Raw genomic sequence first — 27,139 nt, 5'->3', positions numbered from 1 at the left:
GTAACTACAATTTGGCCCACGGCAGAAATGAGTTTTACACCCTTGATTTAGGTCAACAGCGGAACCATGTCAAAATTAAATGAACGGGTGGATTTTTGTTTTCTAGCTTGAATTATTATATATTTTTTGTGTGTTTTAATTATGGGTTATGGTAAGACGGGCATTGCAACCATTTTCCGTGTCATCCTCGTTCTCCTCTCCCATGATGATGGCCGTGGTGTTGGTCTCCCCCGCCTCCATGTGCTTCTTGAAGGCCTCCAATTGCTCTGCGCAAGGAAACACGTGAAACCAGTGAACGTCTGAGGAACAAGAACGCACAATACAGGCGTTGTACTCACTCTGCTCCACTTCCGGTTTCAAACGTTTGTTTTTGATGAGGATTTTTCGTTTGAGGTCATTTGGCGAAGGTAAAGGACGACCCGATTCGATCTGCGAAAAGGAACGGTCACACAGGGGAATTGTAGAGATTAACTAAAACCATTCGAGGGGGGATCTTACCGGAAAGTTGTCCAACGGCTGCCTCTGAAGAAAGTCCCCAAAGATTTCCTCGCAATACTTGGCCATTTTGTACTGTTGCGGTTTGCTGCACACACACATATGCGCATTCACTACACAACCAAAAAATCATCGGCATCATCACAATAGTGCAAAATACCTGCAGTGGTTCTCAAATGATAAAATAACAGGAAACTCCGAGGTGACAAATGCCGTGTCTTTGATGGCTTGGATGACGTCCTGCATGGATGTAATAAGACATTTTTTACACAAGAGGGTGCCACTACGTCATGCAAAATCAGAATCAATCAGAAAGCATTGAATAATCCCACAATGGGACAAAAATTTGCAACCGTTTTGCTGCAAAATGCTCCAAAAGGAAAGCCGATGACTACCTTGAACAGAATATCGGTGCACATGGCTTTTCCGTGAGTGATGATGGGCTCCTGGTCCTCTCCTTTGCCATCCCAGCAATCCAGCTCGACGCATCTGACGCCCATCCCCACATAATCAACATCTGCATACCGACCGGAAAATGTATAATTTGTGTACTCAATCAACTACCTGCATCCCGAAAGCAGGGCCTGGCGATACATCTCCACCGACGACTTGCCGCCAAACTGCCGGCCCGTCAGGTAGGAATTGTGAGACGAGCTGATAAAGTAGTGAGCCAGTGGTTGGTCCATGTCCTGGTACAGCTCCAGGCGGTCCAGGAATACCGGCGCGTTCTCGTCCGACATCAAGTAGCGGCAGAAACCGTCGCTGGACATGTGGCCTGGACAGGATTGAAACTTGTGAGCTTTCATGAACTGGATTGATTGTTTGGGAGATTTTGCGATTGATTTAACGTTGATTGTGCATGAATGAGAAAGGAAATGTTGATTTTTTTTTTTACTCATTCGCTGCCATTCCCAAATGTATTTGGGAATTGAAAAGTGCGGCATAGAGCGCCATTCCCAAATGTGTTCTGTTTTTTTTTTTTTTTTTTTTTGCGGGGTTGCCGATAAAGCGCTGATCAGACCTCTGGGAATGTTTTTCCCTTCCATTAAGGGGCAGCATTTCACTTTTTCCATGTTAGTGCTTTGTTACAGCTTCAGCTGTTGTTTAATACAATACATAACGATCCATATTGATTTATATAGCACTTTAACAACAGCTGAGGCTGGAACAAAGCGGTTCACATGGACACCTATCATATACAGGAAATAAATCAGTATACTACAACTTTTTGTAAATTGGGTTTCTAGATCGCCACTACGGTTTTGGAAAGTGCAGGCTCTCTTACTCATAAAATAAAATAAATGTTACATAAACAAAGAAATAGATAAGTTAAATAAATACATAGACAAACATAAATAAGTAAGTAGGTAAATAGATATATAAACCAATAAGTATGTATTTTATTGTATTTTGGACAGCTGCCATCATTTCAAGCTCAGATAACTCCAGACACATACAATTTAGGAATTAACTCGTTTTTTTTCTGTTGAAAGAATAGAGTCTTAGGTTTCTTACGCTACATTGAATGTTTACGTCGCCCTAAAACTCGATATTCTGTGGGTCCCGCAACTTGAGTGAAAATGACAAAAACCCTGGCACTGGAGTGGACACATTTTTTGCACATCGTCTGGCAGTAAATGAGTTAAAAATAGCATTTTTGAAGTGACTAACTCGCTGTGACTGTAAAGTGGCCTGTAAAGTAACCTTGACCTTGAAAGACGCTTATAAATTAAATGTATTATTGTTATTGTGCCACACAACTAGTTGCAGTTTCCTTTGAGCATTGACAGATGGCAGCAGAGGCCCACAAAAAAAAACTACCGCTTCCGTTTCATCCCACCTTATTTCTCACCTTTTTTCTTTAGGTCTTCGTCACGTTCATATTTCTCAATGATCTGTGTAGCTCTCTTGGGATCGTAGAACGGAAAGAGGATCTCATTGAGCCGGGGGTCCCGTTGGTTCTGGGAGAACAAGCGTCAAAATGAGAATGGGAAAGGCTTAAACGGAAAAAACAAAGTTGCGTGATAACTCAAAACATTACACCAATCACTAATAAACGCTCTCGTGTATCATGTGGGATGCAGTGGCTACAGAAACACAACACAAACCAGCGGGAAGCGACAGGATGGAAACGACTAGCCTCCTGTTACCGTGGCAACACCCATCAGACACTGGCGAGGCTGAAGCAAGAAGGGGTGTGAGGGGTGGGGCTGAGGGACGGCATGCAGAGTTGGCGTTGGAAGAAGTCGCCCTCGGAATTGAAATTTTCTCCTTCATGGAGTCCGGTTGGGGACAGAGGGCGGGGTGGGGGAGGCAAGGCAAACAACACGGGCGCTCTCTCTCTCTCTATCACACACACACACAATCTCTAACACTCTTATACAGACACACCCACGCAGAGAGAAAAAAAAGTCATAAAGCGCTTACTTCATTGAGAAAGCTGACTAACTGGTCTACTGTTAAATAATCACTTTTGCTCCCATTGCTGCAAAGGAATCGATTAGAAGAGAGAAAACAAACAAACACAAAAATGTTAGGCCTCTGGAAATGGTCAGTCGTTCACGCAGCAGGTAGTCCATTCACATAATTCCGAACGACAAGCTCTGCGTTTTTTACTTCATAGGGAACATTTCGTTAGGTCGAAGATCATTAATGGCCGAGAACCGGAGAAGTGGGTTAGAGGCTTTCGTTAGTGCAGCAGGCGCAGCAACAATATTGGTCACAATGATTCGCAAGAGGATGCAGCAGTAAGGTGAGTAAACTCACACCGATTTTTTTTGTTTGGTTAAGCTAACGTGATTTTGACGCAGACTTGAGTGTGTGGTCATTTTCAAGGTTAACACATTCACTGCCAGACATGTTCAAAAATGTCTCTACTCCAGTGCCAGGGTTTTTGTCATTGTCACTCGAATTCCAGGACCCACAGAATATTGTGTTTTAGGATCACATAGACATTCAATGAAGCATAAGAAACCTTAGACCAGGGGTGTCAAAGTCATTTTTTGCCGCGGGCCACATTGTAGTTCTGGTTTCCTCTCGAGGGCCGTTATGAATTTGGGGAACCCATTAGAATGTTTAAATCCCTTCAAATATTACATATCGAGCACACAGCAAATTAATGAATAACTCGTTTTCAAATCTGAAGTCAATAATAATGACTTTTATTGTGGTTGACATCCAAAAATATGAAATTTTGGCTCAGATTTTAGCAATCATCATGGAATTTAACAAGTTTGATTTGCTTTCGCGGGCCGAAAAAAATGATGTGGCGGGCAGGACTTGGCCCGCGGGCCTTGACTTTGACACCTGTGCCTTAGACTTTCTTTTTTCATCAGAAAGTAAAGAGTTAATTCCTAAATTATATGGGTCTGGAGTTATATGAGCATGAAATGAGGGCAGATGTCATAAAATACAGGGTGACCCGAAAAGATGCATACCCATGAAAATTTTACACACTCAGTAGGATGCATCTTTTTGGGTCACCCTCCCGAAAGAGGAGTGTGTAAAAGTGATTGACAACTTGTGATTGACAACAGAATTAGCTGAAACTCTGGTCAAAGGTCTTCCATAAACTGAATAATGTGCGGTTGTAATTTGAAATAAATAGCTTTTTAATCAAAGCCACAATTGAATATTTCATGGGTACGCATCTTTTTGGGTCACCCTGTACAATACAATACATACATATTTGTGTCTGTAACACTTTAATAACAGCTGAAGCTGGAACAAAGCGGCGACATTGAAAAAAGTGGAAAGGAAAAACATTGCCAGAGGCCATGTCCAGCGCTTTATCGGCACCTAAGCATGAAAAAACAAAACCCGAACAAATTCGGGACTGGCGCTCTCAGTCATATTTTTAATTTCTGAATAAATTTGTGAATGGCAGTGAACGAGTTAAAAATGGCAACGAGTGGAACCTTGTAAATTAACTTGATGCCCGTCGAGATTTGTCTGGAACAATTTACGTACAATTTAAATATTTTCCGGTGTATAAGGCGCACCGGAGTATAAGGCATGCCTCTAATGAATGGTGTATTTAAAAAAATTGAGGCGCATTTTCACTGAATAAAATAAAATCCAAATGCATGTATTATATATATAAATATAAATACGTTTTCCAAACATAAGGCACACCACAATATAAGGCGCTACAGTAGAGGCTTCTGTTCCACACTACATTTCTTCTATAAGTGGAATTGAATAATCGATCAGTAATACTTCATATATAACGCGCACCGGCGTATAAGGCACAGGGTTATCGTTTGAAGAAAATCAAGACTTTTAGGTGTGCCTGATAGCCCGGGAAATACGGTACTCAAAGTGCAGTGTGACAACTTAAAAAGAAGAAAGGTGGATTCGCACATCTTCTTGAAGAGGTCCTCAAGGTCCGTGCGAGGGCAGATCTTCTGCGTCAGCGCGTAGAAAATGTCAAAGGTGAACACCGAGGGTTCGATTTCATCATTCTGTTGGTGAAATTTTTAAAAATATATATGTATATATATTTTTGGCATCCATTCAAGCTTTGATTGCACTTTGCCGCATAAAGAGAGCTGACCTTGCCACTGGGGAGGCCCAAATCTTTCAGAGCCTGGAAGATGCCTTTCTCAGTCTTGCCTGATGCAAACGTCCGTGTGATCCTTGAGTTGCAGGGGGGGAAAAAAAGCTTAATTATGAGCTCGGGCCTGAGTACCAATTGACTCTTACCCTCTCACGGGAATCTTGCCGTTAACATTGGTCAGGACGCACATTTTCATCCAGCTGAGACAAGGATAAAAAGACATTTGGCACATTAATCGATAACCCGTATGCCGGATGGGCTGCCAGTTGCACTTACTGCTTCTTTAGGCAGGTCATCGGACACACGTTGTTGGCCTTGAAGTTGTGAATCACCGACCTCAAGCCCTCCGTCCATTTCTGCAGACACAGAAAGGTAGCGAGGGGCAGATTGGGAAACTTGATTTAGCAAAACATGCTTTTTTTTTCTAAATTTGGTAAGAAATAACGTTAAGGAACATATCATGCGCTAATCTGGACTCTGGGAACTTTGTCATTTGTGTGACAATCAAAAGGCAAAGGAACACGGGACTGTAAAGTGTTCTTGAGAGTTTTGAAAAGCCCTTAGAAATCGAAGGTATTATTATTATTATTTATTATTATTATATTATTATTATTACCGTATTATTATTCTTACTATTATTATTATTATTCCGAATACTATTCTTACTATTATTACTATTATTACTATTTTTACTATTATTACTATTATTACTATTATTAGTATTACTACTTACTATTATTACTATTATTACTATTACTATTATTACTGCGACTAGTATTGCGACTACTATTGCTACTGCTACTGCTACTACTACTGCTATTAAAACTACTATTACTACTACTACTATTTTTATTATTATTACTATTTTTATCATTACTATTATTATTATTTTATTATTATTATTATTATAAGGATGGCATCAAACAGCGAATGCATGTTTTTTAAGGTAAAAAAGCCTCATACTGTGAGAGGCTACATTGATAGTCAAGCGATTGTTTTTGTTCCGGAGTCTGGAAAAGAAAAAAGCATGTTATGCACTATCCCGAATCAATATGCTCATTTCTGCGATAGAGACATCCAATTTGGACTATTGAGTGTGCATTTACTGTTTTACACTGTACACCAGGGGTGTCAAAGTCATTTTTTGCCGCGGACCAGATTGTAGTTCCGGTTTCTTCTTGGGGGCAGTTATAAATTTGGAATTCGAATGTTTCATCTTGGCCACATAATACATACAGAATGCACAACAAATGGATAAATAACTACAGCATTTTCCAATGTATAAGGTGCAGCCCCAATGAATGATGTATTTTCAATTTTTTTCCATATATAAGGCGCACCAGACTATAAGGTGCACCTTCAATGAATGCCAAAAAAATGTCCAAATATAATATATAAATATCTAAAAGTTTTCCATATATAAGACACACCACATTATAAGGCGCTATGCAATACTTCTTCTACAGGAGGTGGGATGCTGCTGGCATTAGTGATTGTGGCTCAATATTGCTTCACATATATGGCGCATCTGCCTATAAGGCGCAGGGTCATCTATGGAACAAAATGAAGGCTTTTGGGTATGTTTTATACACCGGAAAATAAGGTATTTTTCAAATAATGACTGTTATTGTGGATTTACAAAATTTTGGTTCGGACTTTAGCAAGCATGGCATTTGACTTTGACATCTATGCTGTATAGCAAGCAGCATATCATGCAGCAGTGTCTTGAATCAAGACATGCTTTTTTGGGGGGGTGGGGTTAGGGTGCTTTCAGTGTTTCTGTATATTTTGGTACATTAAATTTGATTCAAAAAAAACACCAACTAAAAACTATACATGGCTACCACAGGCCTGACATCAAGATAAAGCCATTAAGCGAGATGACACGAGCTCTTATGGCGTGTGTGTGCGCATGTGTGTTGATGTAAATAACTATCACGTTTTGAGGTCTGCTTACAATTGGCCATGTGCACGCCGGAAGGTGCTGACGGTGTCTTGGTGAGAGGTGTGTGTGTCTGAACAAGTAAACCTGTGGGCAAACACGATCTGCGCGTGAGTGTGTGTGTGTGTATGTTGATGAATAAATATTGGTCACCCCGTGGCGGCAAACACCGCAGCGTGTAAACAGATTTTTTAATTGTTTTTTTTTAATTAAAATCACCCAATAAAGATGGAGATTATTATAGGAATTAACATTGACTTGCTCACTGCCAACCGCGCAAAAATGTGCCCCCTCCAGTGCCAGGGTTTTTGTCATTTTCACTCAAATTGCAGAACCCACAGAATATTGAGTTTTAGGACTACACAAAAATTCAAGACAGAGTTAGAAACCTTAGACTCTCTTCTCTCATCAGAAAAAAAGAGTTAATTCCTACGTTTTCTAGGTCTGGAGTTATTTGAGCTTGAAATGATGGTGGCTGTCCAAAATACAATGCAATACATGCATATCGGTATATGTAGCGCTTTAACAATACAGTAGCTGATGCTGAAACAAAGCGCTAAAATGGAAAAAAGGGAAATGCCGCCCCCTTGTGGAAAAAAAACATGGCCTCTGGCGCTTTATACACCTAAGCATGAAAATAAACAAAACCCGAACAAATTCGGGAACAGCGCTCTACTTGATGTTTTCAATTCCCTAATAAATTTGTGAATGGCAGTGAATGAGTTAATTATTAACATCAGTTTTTGCAAGCTGAGTGAGATATAGCAACGAGCAGTTGTCTTGAACAAGGGAGCTAAATTCAGCTTTTTAAAGTCAGTTTAGCTGACTTTTATCAACTTGTTGCATATTGTAGTTGGGATGTCTAAAAAGTTGTTTTTATGAGGACTTAGTTTTGCGAGACATGTGGCAAGCAACATATTGCGAACTATCTAAAAAAAGCTTTGGTTCTGTAACAAACTCACCCTGGCCGTGTCTGGGTTCTCCGCCACCATAAACATAAAGTTAAGGTTCACCAAGTCGGCGCCGCTGCAAATGCAGATGATGCAGCCCTCCAAGTCCGCCTCTGTCTTGCCCATGGCCTCGAACGACGACAGGATCTTTGGGTCCTGGCATGGAGAGAAGAACCAGTGAGGATGTATGTAAGAAATTCAGAGGAGATCCACTAATTTGTCATAATTTTTCTGATTATTTATATTCATGATTGAAAAATTTACTCTAGTGTAGTTTTTTACTTCCCACTACTGCACAACACGCCCAATCGCGTGCTGTATATCAAAGTGTGTGTGTGTGTGTGTTAATAGTGAAAGCACCTAGCAACAGGCAGAGCCAGGCCGGCAGATCTGCAAACTAAGTGCCATTCGTCTCCCGCGTGGCTCATTGCATTATGTGTGCTTGTGTAAGTAATAACGTTAGCCTCGCAAGAGAAGCCCTCTCACCGCCACTGTGTGTTTGTGCGTGCGTGTGTGTGTGTGTGTGTGCGTGTTTGTCTCCCCCGTAGCACAGCTGCAGAAACACAACAAACAAAAGGAGCCAATATCTGGCCACACCATCTTGATAGGTGGCCTTACATGCACTGTTCTTGATATGAAACAGTGGCGGACAGTTGAGGCCTGCAAAGCTTTCTCTGCTGGCCGAAATAGATCAGATTCACGGTCTCCGCCACTGATTAAATATGCATACCGTAGACTTATCCATCCTTTAGTTTGTACCTCTATCTTCCTCCATATCATTAAAAACACAGACAGAAAGTGGATCTCTATTTTAGCTCTCATACTGTGGCATAATGACCTGTGTGAGAGTCTTCTCAGTGTCAGCTTTTGACCCCAACGTGCAAACTCCTTAACCTGGTGCATCAAAAATAAAAAGCGCAGCTCTCAACATAAAAGAATGATATCTGCGTTCAGCTTTTTCATCACCGTGGGGGGCGGTTTTGGTGCTGCGCGCACTTTTTCCTCACCTTAGGGACAGCGCCGACACGGATACTGTTGATGAGGGAGCACTCCAGCACCTGGCCCTCCTGCAGGGGGAGATGAGGAAGTGGAGAGACGGGCAATTAGCGAGCAAGGAACTAGACATGTGTTGGTTTTAAATATTCATCTGGTAGGAGTGATGCAACTGTGGGTCACATTGACACCTCAAGCAAAATGAGACTCTAATCAAGGCTACATAAAAAAGGTGATGAAGATCTACCTTTCCTTCGCTTTTCCAGGAGATGAAGAAGCCATACTCATCGACTTTAACCTGACAATTGGGTTCAAAGATGTATGGGTCCTGAAAAGAGGCAAAATAGTTAATAAGGTCATCCGTATTTAGTTTCAGTGTGTATGTTTTAACTCATTCACTGCCAGACAATGCACAAAAATATGTCCACTCCAGTGGACACACCTGTTTTCTGGGTTTGGTCAATGACCTTCACGTTGCGAGCTCGAGGGCACTTTGAGGCCAATTTAGGTCACGGGTGTCAAAGTCAAGGCTCGGGGGCAAAATCTGGCCTGCCACGTCATTTTATTCAGTCAATGAAAGCAAATAAAACCTGTGGAATTCTACGACGCTTACTACAGTCTGAACCAAAATTTCAAATTGTGCCATGTAAACCACAATAACAGTCATTATTTTTTACTTCAAATTTGAAAACTAGTTATTTATTAACTCATTCCCTGCCAAAAATGTGTCCACTCCAGTGCCAGGGTTTTTTTTTTGGTCATTTTCACTCAAATACCTGGAACCATTGACTATTGAGTTTTAGGAATACATAAAGATTCAATACAGTGTTACAAACCTTAGACTCACTTCTTTTATCAGAAAAAATAGTTAATTCCCAAGTTATATAGGTCTGGAGTTATCTGAGCTTGAACTGGGGGCAGCTGTCCAAAATACAATGCAATACATGCATATTAGTTTATATAGGGCTTTAATAATAATAATAATAATAATAATAATAATATGTTTTATTTCAAGCGCCTTTTAACAACAGCTGAAGCTGGAACAAAGAGCTAACATGGAAAAAAGGGAAATGCTACCCCCTTGTGGGTAACATAAACAGAGGTCTTGGCCTTATTTACCTCGCCAGGTCGTTCATTCATGTCGCGCATTAGCCATCAAAGCGCCACAGTTTGCTTGGTAGTGTTGTTTTTTTTCAAACAGCGTGTTATTGGATAAAAGGAAGAAACCTTAGACTCTCATCTTTTATCAGAGAAAAAAAGAGTTAATTCCTAAGTTATATGGGTCTGGAGTTATCTGAGCTTGAAATGGGGAGGGTTGTATAAAAGGCAAATGCTGCGCCCTTATGGAAGGGAAAAACACAGAATAAAAAACATTAAGTCTTGGAAGCATATGTCACTCAGTAGGGGAGTTGCTTGTGGGAGAGAAAAAAAATCTGTGTTGGTTAATATATTTGCTTCAGTGTGTGTGTGTGTGTGTGTGTGTGTGTGTGTGTGTGTGTGTGTGTGTGTGTGTGTGTGTGTGTGTGTGTGTGTGTGTGTGTGTGTGTGTGGAATTGGCGAACACTATTAAAAATCAAGACGGGAATATCACCTTCAAGTGCTTGCTAAATGAATGGGTGATTTTGGGCCTTTTTTTGGTGGTACCTCATCAAACCTGTCGAATGGTGCGCCCTCCTGCATGAATTCGGGCACATTCTTCTGCCAGTTGAACTCGTACCACTTGGTCATGGCTGCTCAACCTGACCTGCGACAAAAGGAGTCACACATAAGGCGGTTAATGAGTTGAAGATATGCTAAACGCACATGGCGAAGGACAAGGAAGGATCATTTCAATTCTTTTTGGGGGTTGACTGTAGCAGGCCTTGACTGGTGGGAAAATAGAATGTAAGAAAACAAAATGCGACCGTGTCCATTTGTCCAAATTTGCTAGCGGGGTCCTAGAAAGCTAATTTTTCGACAATAAAATCTCCTAGACAGATTGCTTCAACACTTGGAAGAGTTTTAACGATCTGTCTGCCTAACCTTGTTCATGGCCTTTTCCTATGCCAGCCCGACGCAACACAGCACCTCTCCCCGTGGAAAGCGGCGCGATTAACCACCCGGAAAGTTTATTGACTCGATTTGAGTGGTGTATTTCTTTATTTTATGACTATTTCAAAATGGAGGGGTCGCTGCCACTCGTGGTGAACCGTGAAAAATCCCCACTCAATAACGAATAGATGGTGTGCAGAGAGAGCAAAAAAAAACCACAACATTTGACTTGCGGGGATGAATTTTCGCGAGTGAGATAGCAAGTAAAACCGTGCAAATATTTTGCTACTGCAGTTTGTTAACTCATTCACTGCCAATTCCCAATTTATTTGGGAATTGAATATATGACGTGAAGCACCATTCCGAATTGGTTTGGGTTTTGGATTTTTTTCTTGCGGAGGTGCCAATCAAGCACTGGTCAGACCTCTGGCAATGTTTTTTTCCCTTCCAAGAGGGGGCAGCATTTGACTTTTGTGCATATTAGCGCTTTGTTATAGCTTCAGCAGTTGTTAAAGCTCTATATAGATCAATATGTATTGTATTGTATTTTGTACAGCCACCCCCATTTCAAGCTCAGATAACTCCAGACCCATATAACTTAGGAATTAACTCTCTTTATGATGAAAGAAGAGAGTCTAAGGTTTCTTACGCTGCATTGAATGTTTATGTAGTCCTAAAACTCAATATTCTGTGGGTCCAGGAATTTGAATGAAAATGACAAAAACCCAGGCACTGGAGTGGACACATTTTTGCACATTGTCTGGCAGTGAATGAGTGAAAAATCTTTTTCTTTGTCTTTTTTTAATAAAGATATCTGTAATTAAACTTGACTGGACATGTTTTAGTAACTCTGGAGACTGATTACTACAGAAGGAAGAAATATGGACAAACCCAGAGAGAGTGAGGGAGTAAGAAGGGCACACGCAGGGAAAACGACAAGTGAGGGGCAAGGGGCGAGACGCCACAAAAGAGCGGCTGTCAATCAGTCGGGGGTGAGACGGCTGAGGCCAACCGCTGTATGTGACAGAGAGCGAAAAGAGGCCAATGGAAGGGGGGTCTGCTATTGAATTGGGCGACACCAGTAGACAATGAAAGGGGTGCAATGGGCATTTGATTCCATATTCCGTATGTTTTAGACATCTTATGTATATATTCCAATGACGACCCCAATGACGACCCCAACCGGACTCAATCTACCAAATAATTCCAAATCAGATTGTAGATGGATCTTAATTTAGTTTAATTGGGTTGCGCCGTCCTGACGGAGGCGAGGCTATCTCTGCAGAACGCGTTAGGGAATATTTTCCCCGAGAGATGACGCCGATGACGTCCAATAACAGCTTTGGGTTCCGTTTGGGACAGCGCAGGTGAGAGACTGAGGTGGAGGCGAGTAACGTCCGAAACCACCTGTCCAAAACCCCGACAAGGAGACAATTATGAAAGATAGAGAACACCCAGCGGTCCCAAACCTCATAAACTAAAATGAGGCTACATCCGTCAGGCAGTGGAAAGGTTGAGAGAGGACGGGGTTCAATTCACGTGAGGTACTCGAGACGAGTGACATTAAGAATCTACACTAAGGTTGTCAAACTCATTTTTTGCCGCAGGCCACATTGTAGTTACGGTTTCCTCTTATGAATTTGGGGAAGCCATTAGAATATTTAATGCCCTCCACATATTACGTACAGAACGCACAACAAACTGATACATAACTACTTTTCAAATTAGAAGTCAAGAATAGTGACTGTTATTGTGGCTTATGTACGACAATTTGAAATTTTGGTTCGGACTTCAGCTAGCATCATGATAAATTTACTTGCGCGGGCTGAATACAATGATGTGGCGGGCCAGATTTGGCCCCCGGGTCTTGACTTTGATCCCAGTGCTCTACGCTTACATTTATTCTTATTTTTAATTAATTGATATATGCCTAGCACTTTATCTTTGTATGACATGCCCCAAAACTTTGGACATTCTCTGTTTTTTTATGAGGAAATATTCATTTTGACATCATTTTTTTTTATCCCGTGCCTTATACGCTGTTAATATTTCATGATTACAGCTCATGTTCTTGGATTGGATGAGTCTTTTTTTAGTCTCACAGTGGAGAAATTTACATTTCACAGCAAGCAAAGTGATGAAAGTAAGAGGAAAGGAAAGGAAGAAGTAGAAAAACAAAATACAGGAGCTGCTGTAAAAGGGAGCCCCTCTCGCGGCGCTATCTTGAAGTCAATAGAACAAAAAAACTAAAGTAACAAATAATGTGACACAACATACAAGACAATCGATCTTAAGTACTTTTTCCACCCTCTGTTGTATGAAGCAGTTCTAGATGAAAGAGGAGAGGATCAATGCGTCCTTTTCACCAGTGGATCAGGGACATCATGGTCAAATGTCTGCTCCAAGCTAAATGTTGAAAGCAAACATGAAGCTGTAGCATGCATTGACGAAAAGAGATTGTCTCACATGTCCTATCCCACGTAAATCTGCTTCAATTCCAAGCCGCAACAGTTCTACATACGCATCGGCGCCATACGCTAACGCTGTCCAACAGTACCAACCTTTCCATTCCTTTCTTAGACCGAATCTGCCTTGCATGACAGTCACTATATATTTATTTTTATCTGGATTTTTATTTTTAGAGCGTTGGGGGATGTTTCAAACGGGTTAATTTGACCCACAACATAAGAGGTTACAAGCTCCCCCTTTTTCTAAACATCACATTTATTCGAGAGCCTTTTAAGTACAAACATGTCGTCATTAAGATCTTACCGCTTTTGTAAAAAAAAAAAAAAAAAAAAAAAAAAAGCCCTACTCCGCATTTCACGTAAACCTAAATCACTTTAAAAAAACTATAAAATTGCCAAATTGAGCTATCCAAAGAATTTAACACATGGCTTAATGGACGAAGCGTCTCCCTAATAAATGATGGCCTGAAGCTTTTACTGAGTCGACGAGACTCAAACAAATGTGCGTGTGTGCATGCGTGTCTGCTGAGCTGAGGGCAATGACATGGGTGAAAGAAGGCTTTTGAGGAGGTGGTGGGGTGAACGGGCGGTTAAATAACGACTGTCCTCGGGGTTATTTGGGAGCACGTTGAATGCAAGCAAGCGTGGGAGCGGAAGACGTGTTCAATTAAAAGCATTTCATGGCAGAGCTACTGTTATGTTGATGAATACTGAGGAAGGACAAAAACAAGACAGGCAGGGGGACGTAAAAGAATGGGTAGAAAGGGTCAAAATCTAAGTGCCAAACTGTCGTTTCAGGCTGCCCTGCCACACGGCAAACACACACACAGATGGCCTAATATTCATACAATAATCTTTCCCGCTGGCATGTGAGGACGCTACAATCTAAATCGACAGGCTTAAATCTAATCTGAGCGCAGAGGCATTTGTGCCTGATTTGGGAGGTGACAAAGGTGCCACAGGGAGAGTTGGGGGTGGTGGGGGGACAACCCGCCAGCGCTGGAATTCTTTGGGCAAAAATACATTAGATAACTGACTTTGTCCTCGAGAATGAAAACATCAAATTATATGGCAAATTACCATTTTACATCATGAGCTGCCCACTGCTGTGAAATACTGTGTGTGTGTGTGTGCGCGCATGTGTATATATATTTGATGGTCTCAGTGATAGCAGATTAGGAGGCCAAAGGTTCAGTTTGCCCAAATACACATAACTTGAGCAAGGATCTCCTGAAGAAGCACTTTTGCCCAAACATGGTCTGAAATATTCAAAGTACAAACAGGACACCCCTCCCCCTGAAAATCACACACACACACACACACACACACACACACACACACACACACACACACACACACACACACACACACACACACACACACACACACGCACACGCGCACACACACACACACACACACACACACACACACACACACACACACACACACGCACACACTACCCAAAGTGTACAGTATTGTATGAGACACTTGTGCTTTTAAATGGAAATGATTTCATCTTGCCAAAAGGACAATTTCCACGCTCTCATTTGAGTTTGTGAACAAGGTCCACCATGACGTCTCTGATCCACTGGTGAAAATGAGGCTTTTATGCTCTCCTCTTTTATCTAGAACTGCTTCATGTAATAAAATGTTTGTCTTGCACTCAAACATCAGAGTACATGGGAAAAGTCGTTAAGATTGCACAATGTTTCTGTTGTGTTTATTATTTTGCTTTGTGTTGACTATTAGGTGAAACACTTTGTTACAGCTGTTGTGAAAGCGCGATATAAATTTGGATGTATTCTATGGCCACTTTAAGACTTCGAAATGAACTCGAACCCAGAATGCAATTCCACCTGGTTGCATTAATGTCAAATCTGAAATATGATTGCTCTCCATAACAGGGGATGGGGGGGGGGGGGGGGGGGGGGTCGCTATAAACATACTTGTGAGTTAAAGACAGCAAAGGGGAAGACAGGACGGGGTAGGGGGGGAGGATGAGCTGGACAAAAATAAGGGATTTCTCCCATTGCCCAAATAGGTATGAATTAATCGGGAATGTGCGCATCCTTGGTAGGCTACTGGCGAGGCAGCCAGAGGGGTGGGGGAGGGGGAGGGGAGGAAAATAGAACATGTCCATATAGAGAGAAGGTGGAGGAGGAGAAGCTCTGAGGTCCAGATGTTACATGCTTCCCCGTAATAAGAGTCGTTTTCTGAGCTCAGCCTTCTGCGAGAGGTCCTGAGGACAGCTGGAAGGAACCGCAACTATAGATCCGAGCAATAAACGAGTCATACGGATGCATTCTTTTCCAAAGCAACAACAACAAGATATATTATATAGAGTATATAATAGTAATATAATGGACCCCCCTGGCCCTTGGGGGTACAAAGAAAGAAGTCATTGAAATGCTCTTCTGCAACAAGTGCTTCTCAGGCAGACAGCAAGATGAGCAAAAGGAGGAAAACCTGCCTGATAAACAAACCCTCCGCAGATGTTGCTCATCTCTGACAGAACTGGTCGCCATGGTAACCCAGGGGCCAGCCATGGCCTTCTTCATCAGGCAGATGCGCACACGGTCTCAACTCAATAACAAGTACACAGACAAACATTCCAGCCGTGTGATCTGCAGCCCTAGTGTTTATTTATACTGACAGGGACAGAACAGAAGGAGGGGATTGGGGGGAACCTCACAAGGCCACCGGGCCTGAAGGTTCCCTTGGGCCTTGACACAAATTGCTTGACCCATCATTAGCCACACATAGTTATGTTTCCATCCCCACCCGTGGAATTAATGCGCCGAGAAATGGCCTCGGAGTCTTGTTTATGCAGCTTAGTGAAAGTACTCGCCTTTAGCGACTCAGAACTTAATTTGAACTGTTTCATCGTTGCATTTTATTCATGATTGGAGAAAAGGACGCCATTTTTAATTACTCACCAACTTCGCAGACCAACTAGCATCAGTGATGTCATTGGATTAACCGCAGTTACCCAACCGCAGCTCCCCACCTTATAAACGAGATACGTTCCAAACGGTTGTCCGTTAAGTGAATTTGTTCGTAAGTTGCTTCAGTGCTATGTTTATATGGAATGTATGTTTAAAGGACTACCGACACTTTTTTGTTTCCTAACTGAGATCAGAAAACCGTTTTATAGCAGCTAAAATACCCAAAACACGCAGTATGATATTTTTAGCCAAATGCAAAACACCAATAAAAATGACTTAGTGTCTAAAAACTACTTCAATTTGAAACCGGAAGTGGTCAGTTTCATGAGATCCCGCCCCCTTGTTCGTGGTGTCACTCCAAGACGTCTTGCCTTGCTCGAGAATCAAAACAATGGCTTCAGATTCGGAGAAGATGCTTTCTTGTTACTCATCCAGTTATGAATATGATTCAAATACTTCTGAAGAGGAAAGCATACATGTTTGCAATCGATTAAAGAATTTATTCCGTGTCATTTTGAGGTATCTGGGGGGGGGGGGGGGTAGCACCAAAAAAAGGCAGAAGATGGCGACAAAGCTCCGTGGAAATTGTCTCCTGGGAAGTTTTATCAGCGAATATCAAATAGAAGTCTTGGTGCAACACACAACGATTCACCATCGCGTTATTTATGTGTTTTCCTTCTAATTTCGCCATCAACACTGATCAACACGAAGTTTTCAGACCAAACAAAGTATCGCAAAATGCATTGACGTGATGAAAGGACTGCTACAATGTCTCCTTTCTCGGTCAGGGGCGTTCCTTCCATGACGTGAGGACTCGTCACCAACTCAAAAACAAGACTTACGGAATATTCAGCGCGAGTCTCAGAACGTAAACTATAGCTATATGCGGTGGAATCTTTGTAAAATACGCGCAGTAGAAGTCATTTGAAGCCATTTTACAAACTATGGACACAACTTGTCCGGGGCGTCGGTTGTCCTTTAAGTCAAACACTGACCGGGGAAGTATAAAACACAGACGCTCTAACAGTCGTAAAATAAATTCACACCTACTGTAGTACGACGACATATTCTTGGGTCTTCAGGAAGCCATTGTTGCTGGCACGTAATTAGTGAATGACATGCCAGCAGCCATTACTTTTTGGCATCGCCATTCACCTCAACTGGGAAGAAGGATTTCCTCCTCGCCCACATTACTCTACGCAGCCAATCGTAAGAGAGTTCGGCGGATTGGGGCCTGAACTCGTTGGCAACACTTCAGTATAGCAGGGCGGCGATTGGTCAGCCTTTGTGTCCGTCGCGTAAACATCCAGCCTTTGAAACCTCTAATGTGTCTGTGTGCGTGAAGCATAGTACGCAGCCAATCGCATGCGAGCATCCCTGCCCAAAGATTTTTTTACATACAGTACCCACAAAAATGTTCAGATGTGCCGCTATTCGTAACGCAAATGTTTGTAAGTTGGGGAGCGTCTGTACTATCATTGCATTAAAAATAATTACCAAACGTTTTCTTGATGTACTTACCGAGCAGGGTGGGGTGGCAAAACGAGGGGGGGGAGTGAGGGGGAGGGTAAACAGCAAAGGCCAGCACCAGACCACTCTGAAATACAGAAAAAGAAAGAAAAAAAGGGGGTCACGAAGACAGCGAGAAGAAAATTAAATCATTCTTGAGTGTAATCACGCTGCTGACTTCAGTCTCATGGTGTACACTTACAGTAATAATAAAGGCGCCTAGAGGGGGGTTTCATAGGCACACACATACACACACAGCACACACACTGAGGGACAATAGTGATTACTGTTTACAAATGACTTTTCCTTCTCTATGCTAGTTCGCTTTTACGATATTACCAAAAGTACCAATATCTGCAAATGCATTTAAAAGAACAAGACATCTTTCATCGCCTTTTGAGTCCATTTTTTGAAGAGATGAAGTGCTAAATAATTCCATAGGCTTTCCCAAGCAAAGACAGGAAGTGCTTGCGGCTGCGCGGTTGCTTGGTACAAAGATAAACGGATAAATGCAAGGCACGAAGGGCACGCCGCCAGAAGCATAAAGGCTGTGTTGAGGGACTCTCCCCATTTTTAAATGATTGGAACAGCATCAAGCCATTTCTATTCATTTTGTTGTTGGACAGTTTGCAGCTGGATGGATGCTTGGCTTGAGGAGCCTGCGATGATAAGAAAAGAGCGCCAATGTGTATGCGGAACTGTCGCGGCTTGGAATTGAAGCGGATTTACGTGGGACAGGAGATGTGAGACAATCTCTTTTCGTCAATGATTGCTACAGCTTCGTGTTTGCCTTCAACAATTAGCTTGTAGCAGACGTGCACATCTCACCATGTCGTCCCTGATCCACTGGCGAAAAGAACACTTTGATCCTCGATATTTCATCTACAACTGCTTCATGCAAAAAAGAGGGTGCCGAAAGTGCTTAAAATTGAATGACTGTCTGTGTCTTTGTGGTGTCATATTTTGTTTTTTTTTTTGTTTTTTTGGTTGTTTTGACTTCAACATGACGCCGCGAGAATGGCTGCCTTACCAGTAGCTCCTGTATTTTGTTTTTCTACTTCTTCCTTTCCTTTCCTCTTCCTTCCATAACTTTGCTGCTGTGAAATTTTGCTGCTGTGTCAATGTTTCCACTGTGAGACTAATAGAGGATAATCCAATTCAATCATGTCAATGGGGAAGACAGATTTTTAACTAATTCACTGCTATTCACGATTTTTTTCGGGAATTGAAAATATGACAGAACACAATTCCCGAATTTGTTCAGGTTTTGTTTTTTTCTTATTTGGGTGCCTATAAAGCGCTGGACATGGCCTATGGCAATATATTTTCCCTTCCACAAGGGAGAAGGATTTCCCTTTTTTCCATGTTAGTGCTTTGTTCCATCTTCAGCTGGTTTTAAAGCCCTATATAAACCAATATGTATGTGTTGCATTGTATTTCACACAGCCACCCTCATTTCAAGCTCATGTAACTCCAGATCAATATAATTTAAGAATGAACACATTTTCTCCGATAAAAGAAGAGAGTCTAAGATTTCTTATACTGCATTAAATGTTAATGTAGTCCTAAAACCCAATATTCTGTGGGTCCTGGAATTCGAGTGACAATAAAAACCCTGGCACTGGAGTGGACACATTTTTACACATCTAGCAGTGAATGAGTTAATAGCATATTATTTTTTTTTTGTATTAGGCGAGCAGTTAGGAAAGTGACGTCAACCATAATACCTGCAAAGAAAAAAAAAGTCCAACGTATATTGTCAAAATAAGAGCAGCATCAATGACAATGCAACCTACACGCTGAGTGGCAATCCAGTCGAGAGCTCTCTGTCGGGATTGAGACCGCGCAAGGATGTACTGTTCTGTATAGGCGTTCACCGTATTTGAGAGGACACAACGTGAGCAATTATCATTAAAGCAGCGGTCTCGGCGAGGATTTACAAAATGTACAGAGGCAGAGCCTGCGGCGTCATTTCACCATTGACAATGTCGCAAGAGATTAAAAAAACGGTGCAGACTCACACACTCACACACACACACACACACACACACACACACACACACACACACACACACACACACACACACACACACACACACACACACACACACACACACACACACACACACAGCATATCCCACGGATATCATGAGATGGGACACGGCCAAGTGTCATTCTCTCCCATGTTACCTGGAATAGGCTCTTCTAAATATAACACAGCGTCACAGAGAAACTAATGTTTTATGCAGTCAACACAAGGAAGGAAGTTTTTGGACGCATCAAACAACAGCATAGCCACAGCTCGGGAACCCTGGACCTGGTGTCCCTGGTGTCTGCTTGAATATCAGTTGCCCCAAAAACCCCCCGGGAGGGGTTATTTCTCAGCCATCTTCCTGTTTTGTATGGCTCCTTTGGGACATAAAACAACAGCAGCGCTCTCAAAAGCAAATATCCAGGTTTTTGTCATGCAGCTGCATTCCCAAAGAGCCAGTGGGATTGTTTTTGCCAGATTTGAAATAGTAGCCTTAAGGCGGCAGCAGATTGAAAAGGACTGTTTATTTTGGTGTTAAATCAATTCAACAAAGGGGCACTCGGACCTCTTGAAAGGAGAATGAAAGACTTTGTGCTCCAGAGGTTTCATGGACAAATGCTCTTGGGTTGGAATAGCCTTTATTAGCCTCACAGTGGAGAAATCCACATTTCACATCAGCAAAGTGATGAAATTAAGAAGAAGGGAAAGGAAGAAGTAGAAAAACAAAATACAGGAGCTGCTGTAAAGGCAGCCACTCTCGCGATGCCATCTTGATGCAAAACCAAAACACTAAATAACAAATAATGTGACACAACACAAAGGACACAGACATAAATGAAACCGTCAGAACTGTCTGCACCCTCTTTGTGGCATGAAGCAGTTCTAGATGAAAAAGAAGAGGATCAAAGCATCCTTTTCACCAGTGGACCAGGGACATCATGGTGGAATGTGCATGTCTGCTACAAGCTAAATGTTGAAACACGAAGCTGTAGCATCCATTGACAGAAAGAGATTGTGCCACATCTCCTTCCCCACGTAAATCCGCTTCAATTCCAAGCCGCAACAGTTCCACATACGCAACATGGCTCTATGCTATCGTAGGGGTCAGTTTTGGGGGTCCAAAGAGAACTGGTTCCTGCAGAGGTGCGTTAGTTTACAATGACCTCTTGTTTGAGACAACCGTCAAAGCCGTCTAACCTGATTCGACCGTACACGTTTTGGTAACCTTTCAATGGTCCTAACTGTCATGCAAGAGCAAATACTGCACAGCTAAGCCAGTACATAAGAATAAGTCAACAACAATAAAACACTCTTTAAATACCCCTCCCCTCGGTTGAAAATGACAAAGACAAACATAGGGCCAAGTTTCGACGCCTATGGTGGCCTGCAAGAGAAACAGACGGTTAACAGTCTCGGTCAGACAATGCAAATAAGAATCTAAGGCCCGATGGCATCCAGGATAAAGTCACGTTATTGTTTTGCAAAAAGATGACCGATATTGGCTCAGAGACCCGCCAGGATGGGAACAAAAAAGGATGTAGGAATCAATCCAAACGTCTGCCACATTTGCACAGGTTCATCTGAGAACAGGTGGAAAGGCCGAGCGAATGAAGAAATAATGAAAGAATAGGAAGTGCTTGTGATCCAGAAGCTCATCTGTGAAACATGGCGAAGGTAATGTCATACCTCGGGCTTGCGCGGCTACTTTTGGAATCGGCTGACTGACCGGCTCAAAACAAGAAAATTGTTGCTGTGTCATCAATGACACACTCCTCAAAGTTTAAACTAACAGATAGCAAGAAAAACAAACGATGAAAATAGGATAAATGAGTCCAAATAAAGGATACACTTTGAGGTTTGGTGATGTGCCAAGGTTTTAGGCAAATCCACCAAGCGTCAGATGAATCTGAAGCAAATTTTGATCATAAATGGAACAAATGAATAATAATATCCAGCACACACTTATAAAGCTGTCAGGAGTCAACATTTAAATTCCAAGGTTAGAGCGGGGGAGTCGAGACTGGCTAATTTTTTTTCTGTTCTGCCACCGAGTGAGTCAAGAAGACAGATAAAATGATCCCTTCGCGCACCTTAAAAATGAAGGATAGAGTTGTTAAAAGTACAAGAATCCGGTCAGCGTCGCAGCAACCACGTGTTTCCCTCGTTCACGAGTGATTAAAGGAGAGATGTGGGCCACTGTTTTCGGTATTACTCATAACCGGATGGACGGAAATGGGTTAAAATGACTCGAAATTAGCTGATGTGAACACGGTAGGAGCACTTGAGTCTCTAGACTGAAGTTTACATAGCTGAGAGTCAAGTATGTTAACAGACAATGTGCAAAAATGTGTCCACTCCAGTGCCAGGGTTTTTGTCATTGTCACTCTGTTAGGGCAATTCGGAATGTGACATAATGACAGGAAGTCCGAGAAAATAAAATGATGTGTAAGGAAAGAGTTTTATGGTAAAAAATGTGTTCGTATAGCGAATTGTCCTGACAACTCAAATTCCAGGACCCACAGAATATTGAATTTTAGGACTACAAAAACATTTAATACAGCGTTAGAAACCTGTGACACTCTTCTTTCATCACAAAAAAAGTTAATTACTAAATAATATGGGTCTGGGGTTATATGAGCTTGAAATGAGAGCGGGTGTCCAAAATACAATACAATAAATACATGTTGCGCATTTACATAGCGCTTTAACAACAGCTGAACCTGGAACAAAGCGCTAACATGGGGAAAAAAAAGATGAAATGCTACCCCCTCGTGGTAGGGAAAAACATTGCCAGAGGTCTGGCCAGTGCTTTATTGGCACCCAAGCAAGAAAAACACAAAACACAAACTATTTCGGGAATGATGCTCTACGTCACATTTTAAACTCCCTAATAAATTTGTGAATGGCAGTGAATGAGTTAACTTTTTTTATTGTCTCGCTGGCCAACGTTAAAAAAATGTGATGGTTTGGTTCCAGAACCGATTGCTATTTCTATTTTTTTCAATGGGAATTTTTGTTCAAACCCAAACAAGTGGTATTCCTGGAATAGATTTTGTTCCGCTGTATAGAACGTAAAATAACACTGGTTACTTACTCTTTACTTTTATTGTTGTAAACAAAAAACAAGAAGAAAAGACTTTTTTCTGTGAAAGAATGATTTTTCAAAATAAACTAAACTTTCAAAAGCTTTCAATTGCGAGAACTTTCCACAATGTTCAGAGTTTGTTATGACGGTCTCCTAATAATGGATTGATATGTTCCTGATGTTTGTTCAAATGACAAATACGACAAGTGGCTGCTGACGAATAGCTGGCGCAGGCTTCGGAAATCCATTGCACCACTTGTTTAGAATCCTCCAAAATGGTCCTCGGGTTTTTGTTTTACAGGCAATAAAGTTAAAAGGACGATGTTGAAAATGCAGGTCGTGAATTAGGCTCAATCATTTACGTGGGATAAAAAGCAAGGATGGCGGCTTGAGATGATGCAAGTCAATCGGCACAAACCTGCCACGTTTCAAATATTGATGGAGAAATGTTACATACTTACGCTGTCTTGGATTGGATTGGATTGGATATGCCTTTATTAGTCTCACAGTGGAGAAATTTACATTTCACAGCAGCAAAGTGATGAAAGGAATGAAAGTAGAAAAACGAAATACATGAGCTGCTGGAAAGGCAGCCACTCTCACGGCGCCGTCTTGAAGTCAAAAGAACAAAAAAAAAACTAAATAACAAATAATATGACAGCATAGAGACAATATGACAAAACAAAGACACAGAGAGACATTCATTCTTCAGGACTTGCTGTACCCTCTTTGTGATGACATGAAACAGAACTTATTGTGAACACATTTCAATATTACATTAAAACTTGCGTTCACAGTTATAATAATAATAATAATATTAATAAACTGTGCTCCTGTTATTTATTTTTTTGCTGACTTTAAGAGCCTTTGGCAGGCCGGGCTGTGTGTAATAATAGCAATCCAGCAGAGGATGGGACGCCATCGAGTATTGCGGCGTTCTGGAGCGAAGGTCGGCAGTTTAATTGGAAGAGCAAATTTTTCATTCACGTGTATCCCCACCGTGGACGCAGCCATGGGGCAAAATGGCGCCCGTTCACGTGTGTGTGCATGCGTTGAGCAGAATGCTAGCGGAAAAGGACTTTGGTCGCTTTGAAGGGATAGATTTTATCACAGGGGTAGAACCAAAAGTGGTTTTAAGATGATGAAAGGTGGGAAACACCTGAATGCTAATCACCCCCCACCGCCATCTGCTGTGCCATGATATCATCATTCATACAGATTACATAATAAGGCGAGAACCTCGTACATACAGCTATCACTTCCCTGCCTCATTACGGCATCCTTCTGGGAAGCTTCGACGCTGCTGCAGCAGCAGCATGTTTCGAAGTAACTGTGTTGTCACTTTGTGTTGTCATAGGGCGGCGCATGCACACCACACGCCTTGCACACAATGACGGAAACTCGCTAATCTATGCGGTTTGAAGCCCCCCCCCCCCCCCCCCGCAAAAAAAAAAATCAAATAAAAAAACTCAGCCAAATCTCGAGAGAAACAGAGACAGAGAGAGACAGAGAGTAAGAGACAGAAACAGAGAGGACAGAGAGAGACAGAGAGACATGGAGAGAAAGAGACACAGAGTGAAACAGAGAGAGACAGAGCTAGAGAGTGAGGGAGACAGAGCGAGAGACAGATAAAGAGATAGAGAGAAACAGATCAACAGGTAGAGAAAGAAATAATACAAAATAAAACTCACCAGTTCTGCATCAATTCAGCAGGAAACGCTCATGTCTCCGCCAGCCTGCAGAGACAAAAAAGGACATACAGTAAGAAAGGGGGACAGAATTTCATCAATCACGCCATTGGGGCTTATTTGGCTGCTTTACAAGACAGCACAAATCATAATGTCGACCAGCAAATGCAGATGTGCGTTTTATCAGAGCAAACAGGCAACAATGAAATAATGCCCACGTGAAGTGAAAGTCTGGAAGTGACGGAAGTGGACGTCCAGCATAGCACCTGATGTCATGACAACACTGACTTCAGAGCAGATATCTGTAAAACTCCCAGACACTAAAACCAAGTATTTTAGACTACAGTGATACCTCATCTTACGAAGGCTTTAGCTCACAAACTTTACGCTCTACGAACATGAAATTTGCGAGAATATAATCTTGGCATACAAATTCGTTTTCGGCGGACGAACCAAACCACAAAGCGCCACAGTGGCTGGCGGACTAGTTTTTGGCGGATGAACACCAAACCACACGGTCGAAGAGTGCCACGGTGGCTGGCGGACTTGTTTTCCACACCTACTTTCTTTGAGTGCACTCAGTGCAGACGTGGTTTGTTATGGAGTGGAGTACTTTTGCTTCTTTGGGACCGAAAAAGACCCCACCACAGGCTAGTGTTCAGCCGAAGAGGACACAAAAGAAATTATGGTCGAACAGAAGAAGGAGATCACGAACGAGGTGTGCATTTGTGTGACTTCGCTTCCCAGTACCAGTATGCTAAGTCGATCATTGCTACGTGTGGCTAAGGGTGTTTCTGTGTTGTCTAAGCAACTGTCTCAGGCAATAAAAGTTTGAAAAACTTCTGTTGATTTGGATTAACGAAAACCAGCGAGCAGGGGACAGTGTGTGAGGGTATTAACACAGAAAAAGCACAGCAACTTCACTCGGATATCATCAAGAGGCAACTACATCAACGACCATCACAAAGGTGAATGAGCATAATGACAGATCTTTTAATTGTGTGCAAAGGCAGCCTTCTTGATACACGTGACAATTTATCCATGCGCCAAATGGCTGCAGGCTAGCACCAACTAGTAGCAAGGAAGAATTCTTCAATGTCAGTGGCTAATATCAGCACTCTACCACAATTTGAACGGGAATTATCCGTCTGCTGTTTTTCGAAGTATTTTTTGTTTTAAAGCAATGGAAATAAAATGGCATTGCACATCACGAACATGGTGATATCTTAGGGAAGATGGTTTGACATGAAAAGGTTTTGGGGAAAAAAGCTTCATGTCGAGTTGGAGCTGTTTATAGTGCAAATAAACCCAGCGGCTTGCCTGTGGGTTATTACACTGAACAAATATGGAGCACTTAATCTGCTGGGTGCACGTGATCAAACACTTGTCACACCGAGCAACAGACATGACACTGTTGACGTTTGCTTCAGGTAATTTATTGCAATAAAGCAGAAATGAATATCGTTTATGATCCTCAAAACTTTAACCAAAATATACAGCCGTCATGGTAACACAAGTATACGTATGAGCTTAAATTGTTGACGCTACATTTAAAATTCGGACTTTAAAAATTCCCAGTGTAACATCATCACATTAAAACATGTCTTTATTATTGAAATTAAACGTCCTATTTTTTGTAAAAGTGACTTGTTTTCTCCACAGTATGACAATAATAATCAATTCCATACCTGTATTATTTTAACCTTTTCATTTTAAACCCCTCATTTTATTTAACATATTACTGTAATATTCCCAATATCAAATAACTGGGAATGTTACAAATTTATTTACATTGTTTTTCCTGACAATATTATAAATATTGAGCGTCAGCGCTGAGAGCCAACGTGTATGTGGAATTGTCGCTGTTTGGAATTGAAGCGGATTTACGTGGCACAGGAGATGTGAGGCAATCTCTTTTCGTCAATGGATGCTACAGCTTCATATTTGCTTTAAACATTTAGCTTGTAGCAGACGTCCCCATTTCACCATGGCGTCCCTGGTCCACTGGTGAAAAGGACACTTTGATCCTCTCATTTCATCTGCTACATACAACAAAGTTGGTGCAGAAAGTGCTTAATATTGAATGACAGTCTTTTGTGTTGTCACGTTATTTGTGATGTAGTTTTTTTTATTGTTTTGACTTCAAGATGGCACCGTGAGTGTGACTGCCTTTACAGCAGCTCCTGTATTTTGTTCTTTGACTTCTTCCTTTCCTTACTTTACTGCTGTGAAATGTAAATTTCTCCACTGCAAGACGAATACAACCGAAAACTAAATTAAAAATATTTGAATATATATATATATATATATATATATATATATATATATATATATATATATATATAGAGAGAGAGAGAGAGAGAGAGAGAGAGAGAGAGAGAGAGAGAGAGAGAGAGAGAGAGAGAGAGAGAGAGAGAGAGAGAGAGAGAGAGAGAGAGAGAGA

At 41.7% G+C, this 27,139-nt stretch overlaps 1 protein-coding gene across 1 annotated transcript in view; it reads right to left on the bottom strand.

Moving 5' to 3' along the window:
- The window catches only part of plcb4b (phospholipase C, beta 4b), a 46,996-nt gene that overhangs the window by 14,779 nt on the left and 5,078 nt on the right, over positions 1 to 27,139 (bottom strand). Inside the window, exons 4-21 of the mRNA XM_089022192.1 lie at positions 24,700 to 24,744; positions 17,904 to 17,979; positions 10,583 to 10,682; positions 9,186 to 9,266; positions 8,953 to 9,012; positions 7,958 to 8,101; positions 5,330 to 5,409; positions 5,200 to 5,253; positions 5,051 to 5,132; positions 4,858 to 4,958; positions 2,923 to 2,980; positions 2,348 to 2,456; positions 1,060 to 1,270; positions 891 to 984; positions 656 to 735; positions 499 to 583; positions 339 to 429; positions 171 to 266 (exon numbers count right to left, since the gene is read on the bottom strand). Coding sequence (XP_088878318.1) covers positions 171 to 266; positions 339 to 429; positions 499 to 583; positions 656 to 735; positions 891 to 984; positions 1,060 to 1,270; positions 2,348 to 2,456; positions 2,923 to 2,980; positions 4,858 to 4,958; positions 5,051 to 5,132; positions 5,200 to 5,253; positions 5,330 to 5,409; positions 7,958 to 8,101; positions 8,953 to 9,012; positions 9,186 to 9,266; positions 10,583 to 10,666 — 1,510 coding nt within the window. The 5' untranslated portion in view covers positions 10,667 to 10,682; positions 17,904 to 17,979; positions 24,700 to 24,744. The remainder of the gene's footprint in view (positions 1 to 170; positions 267 to 338; positions 430 to 498; positions 584 to 655; positions 736 to 890; positions 985 to 1,059; positions 1,271 to 2,347; positions 2,457 to 2,922; positions 2,981 to 4,857; positions 4,959 to 5,050; positions 5,133 to 5,199; positions 5,254 to 5,329; positions 5,410 to 7,957; positions 8,102 to 8,952; positions 9,013 to 9,185; positions 9,267 to 10,582; positions 10,683 to 17,903; positions 17,980 to 24,699; positions 24,745 to 27,139) is intronic.

This window comes from Hippocampus bargibanti, linkage group LG19 (genome assembly GCF_051943395.1).
Source record: "Hippocampus bargibanti isolate YZ-2025 linkage group LG19, ASM5194339v1, whole genome shotgun sequence".
NCBI lineage: Eukaryota > Metazoa > Chordata > Actinopteri > Syngnathiformes > Syngnathidae > Hippocampus > Hippocampus bargibanti.
The sequence above is the reverse complement of the archived record's forward strand: the minus strand, read 5'-3'. Positions and strand labels throughout refer to the sequence as shown.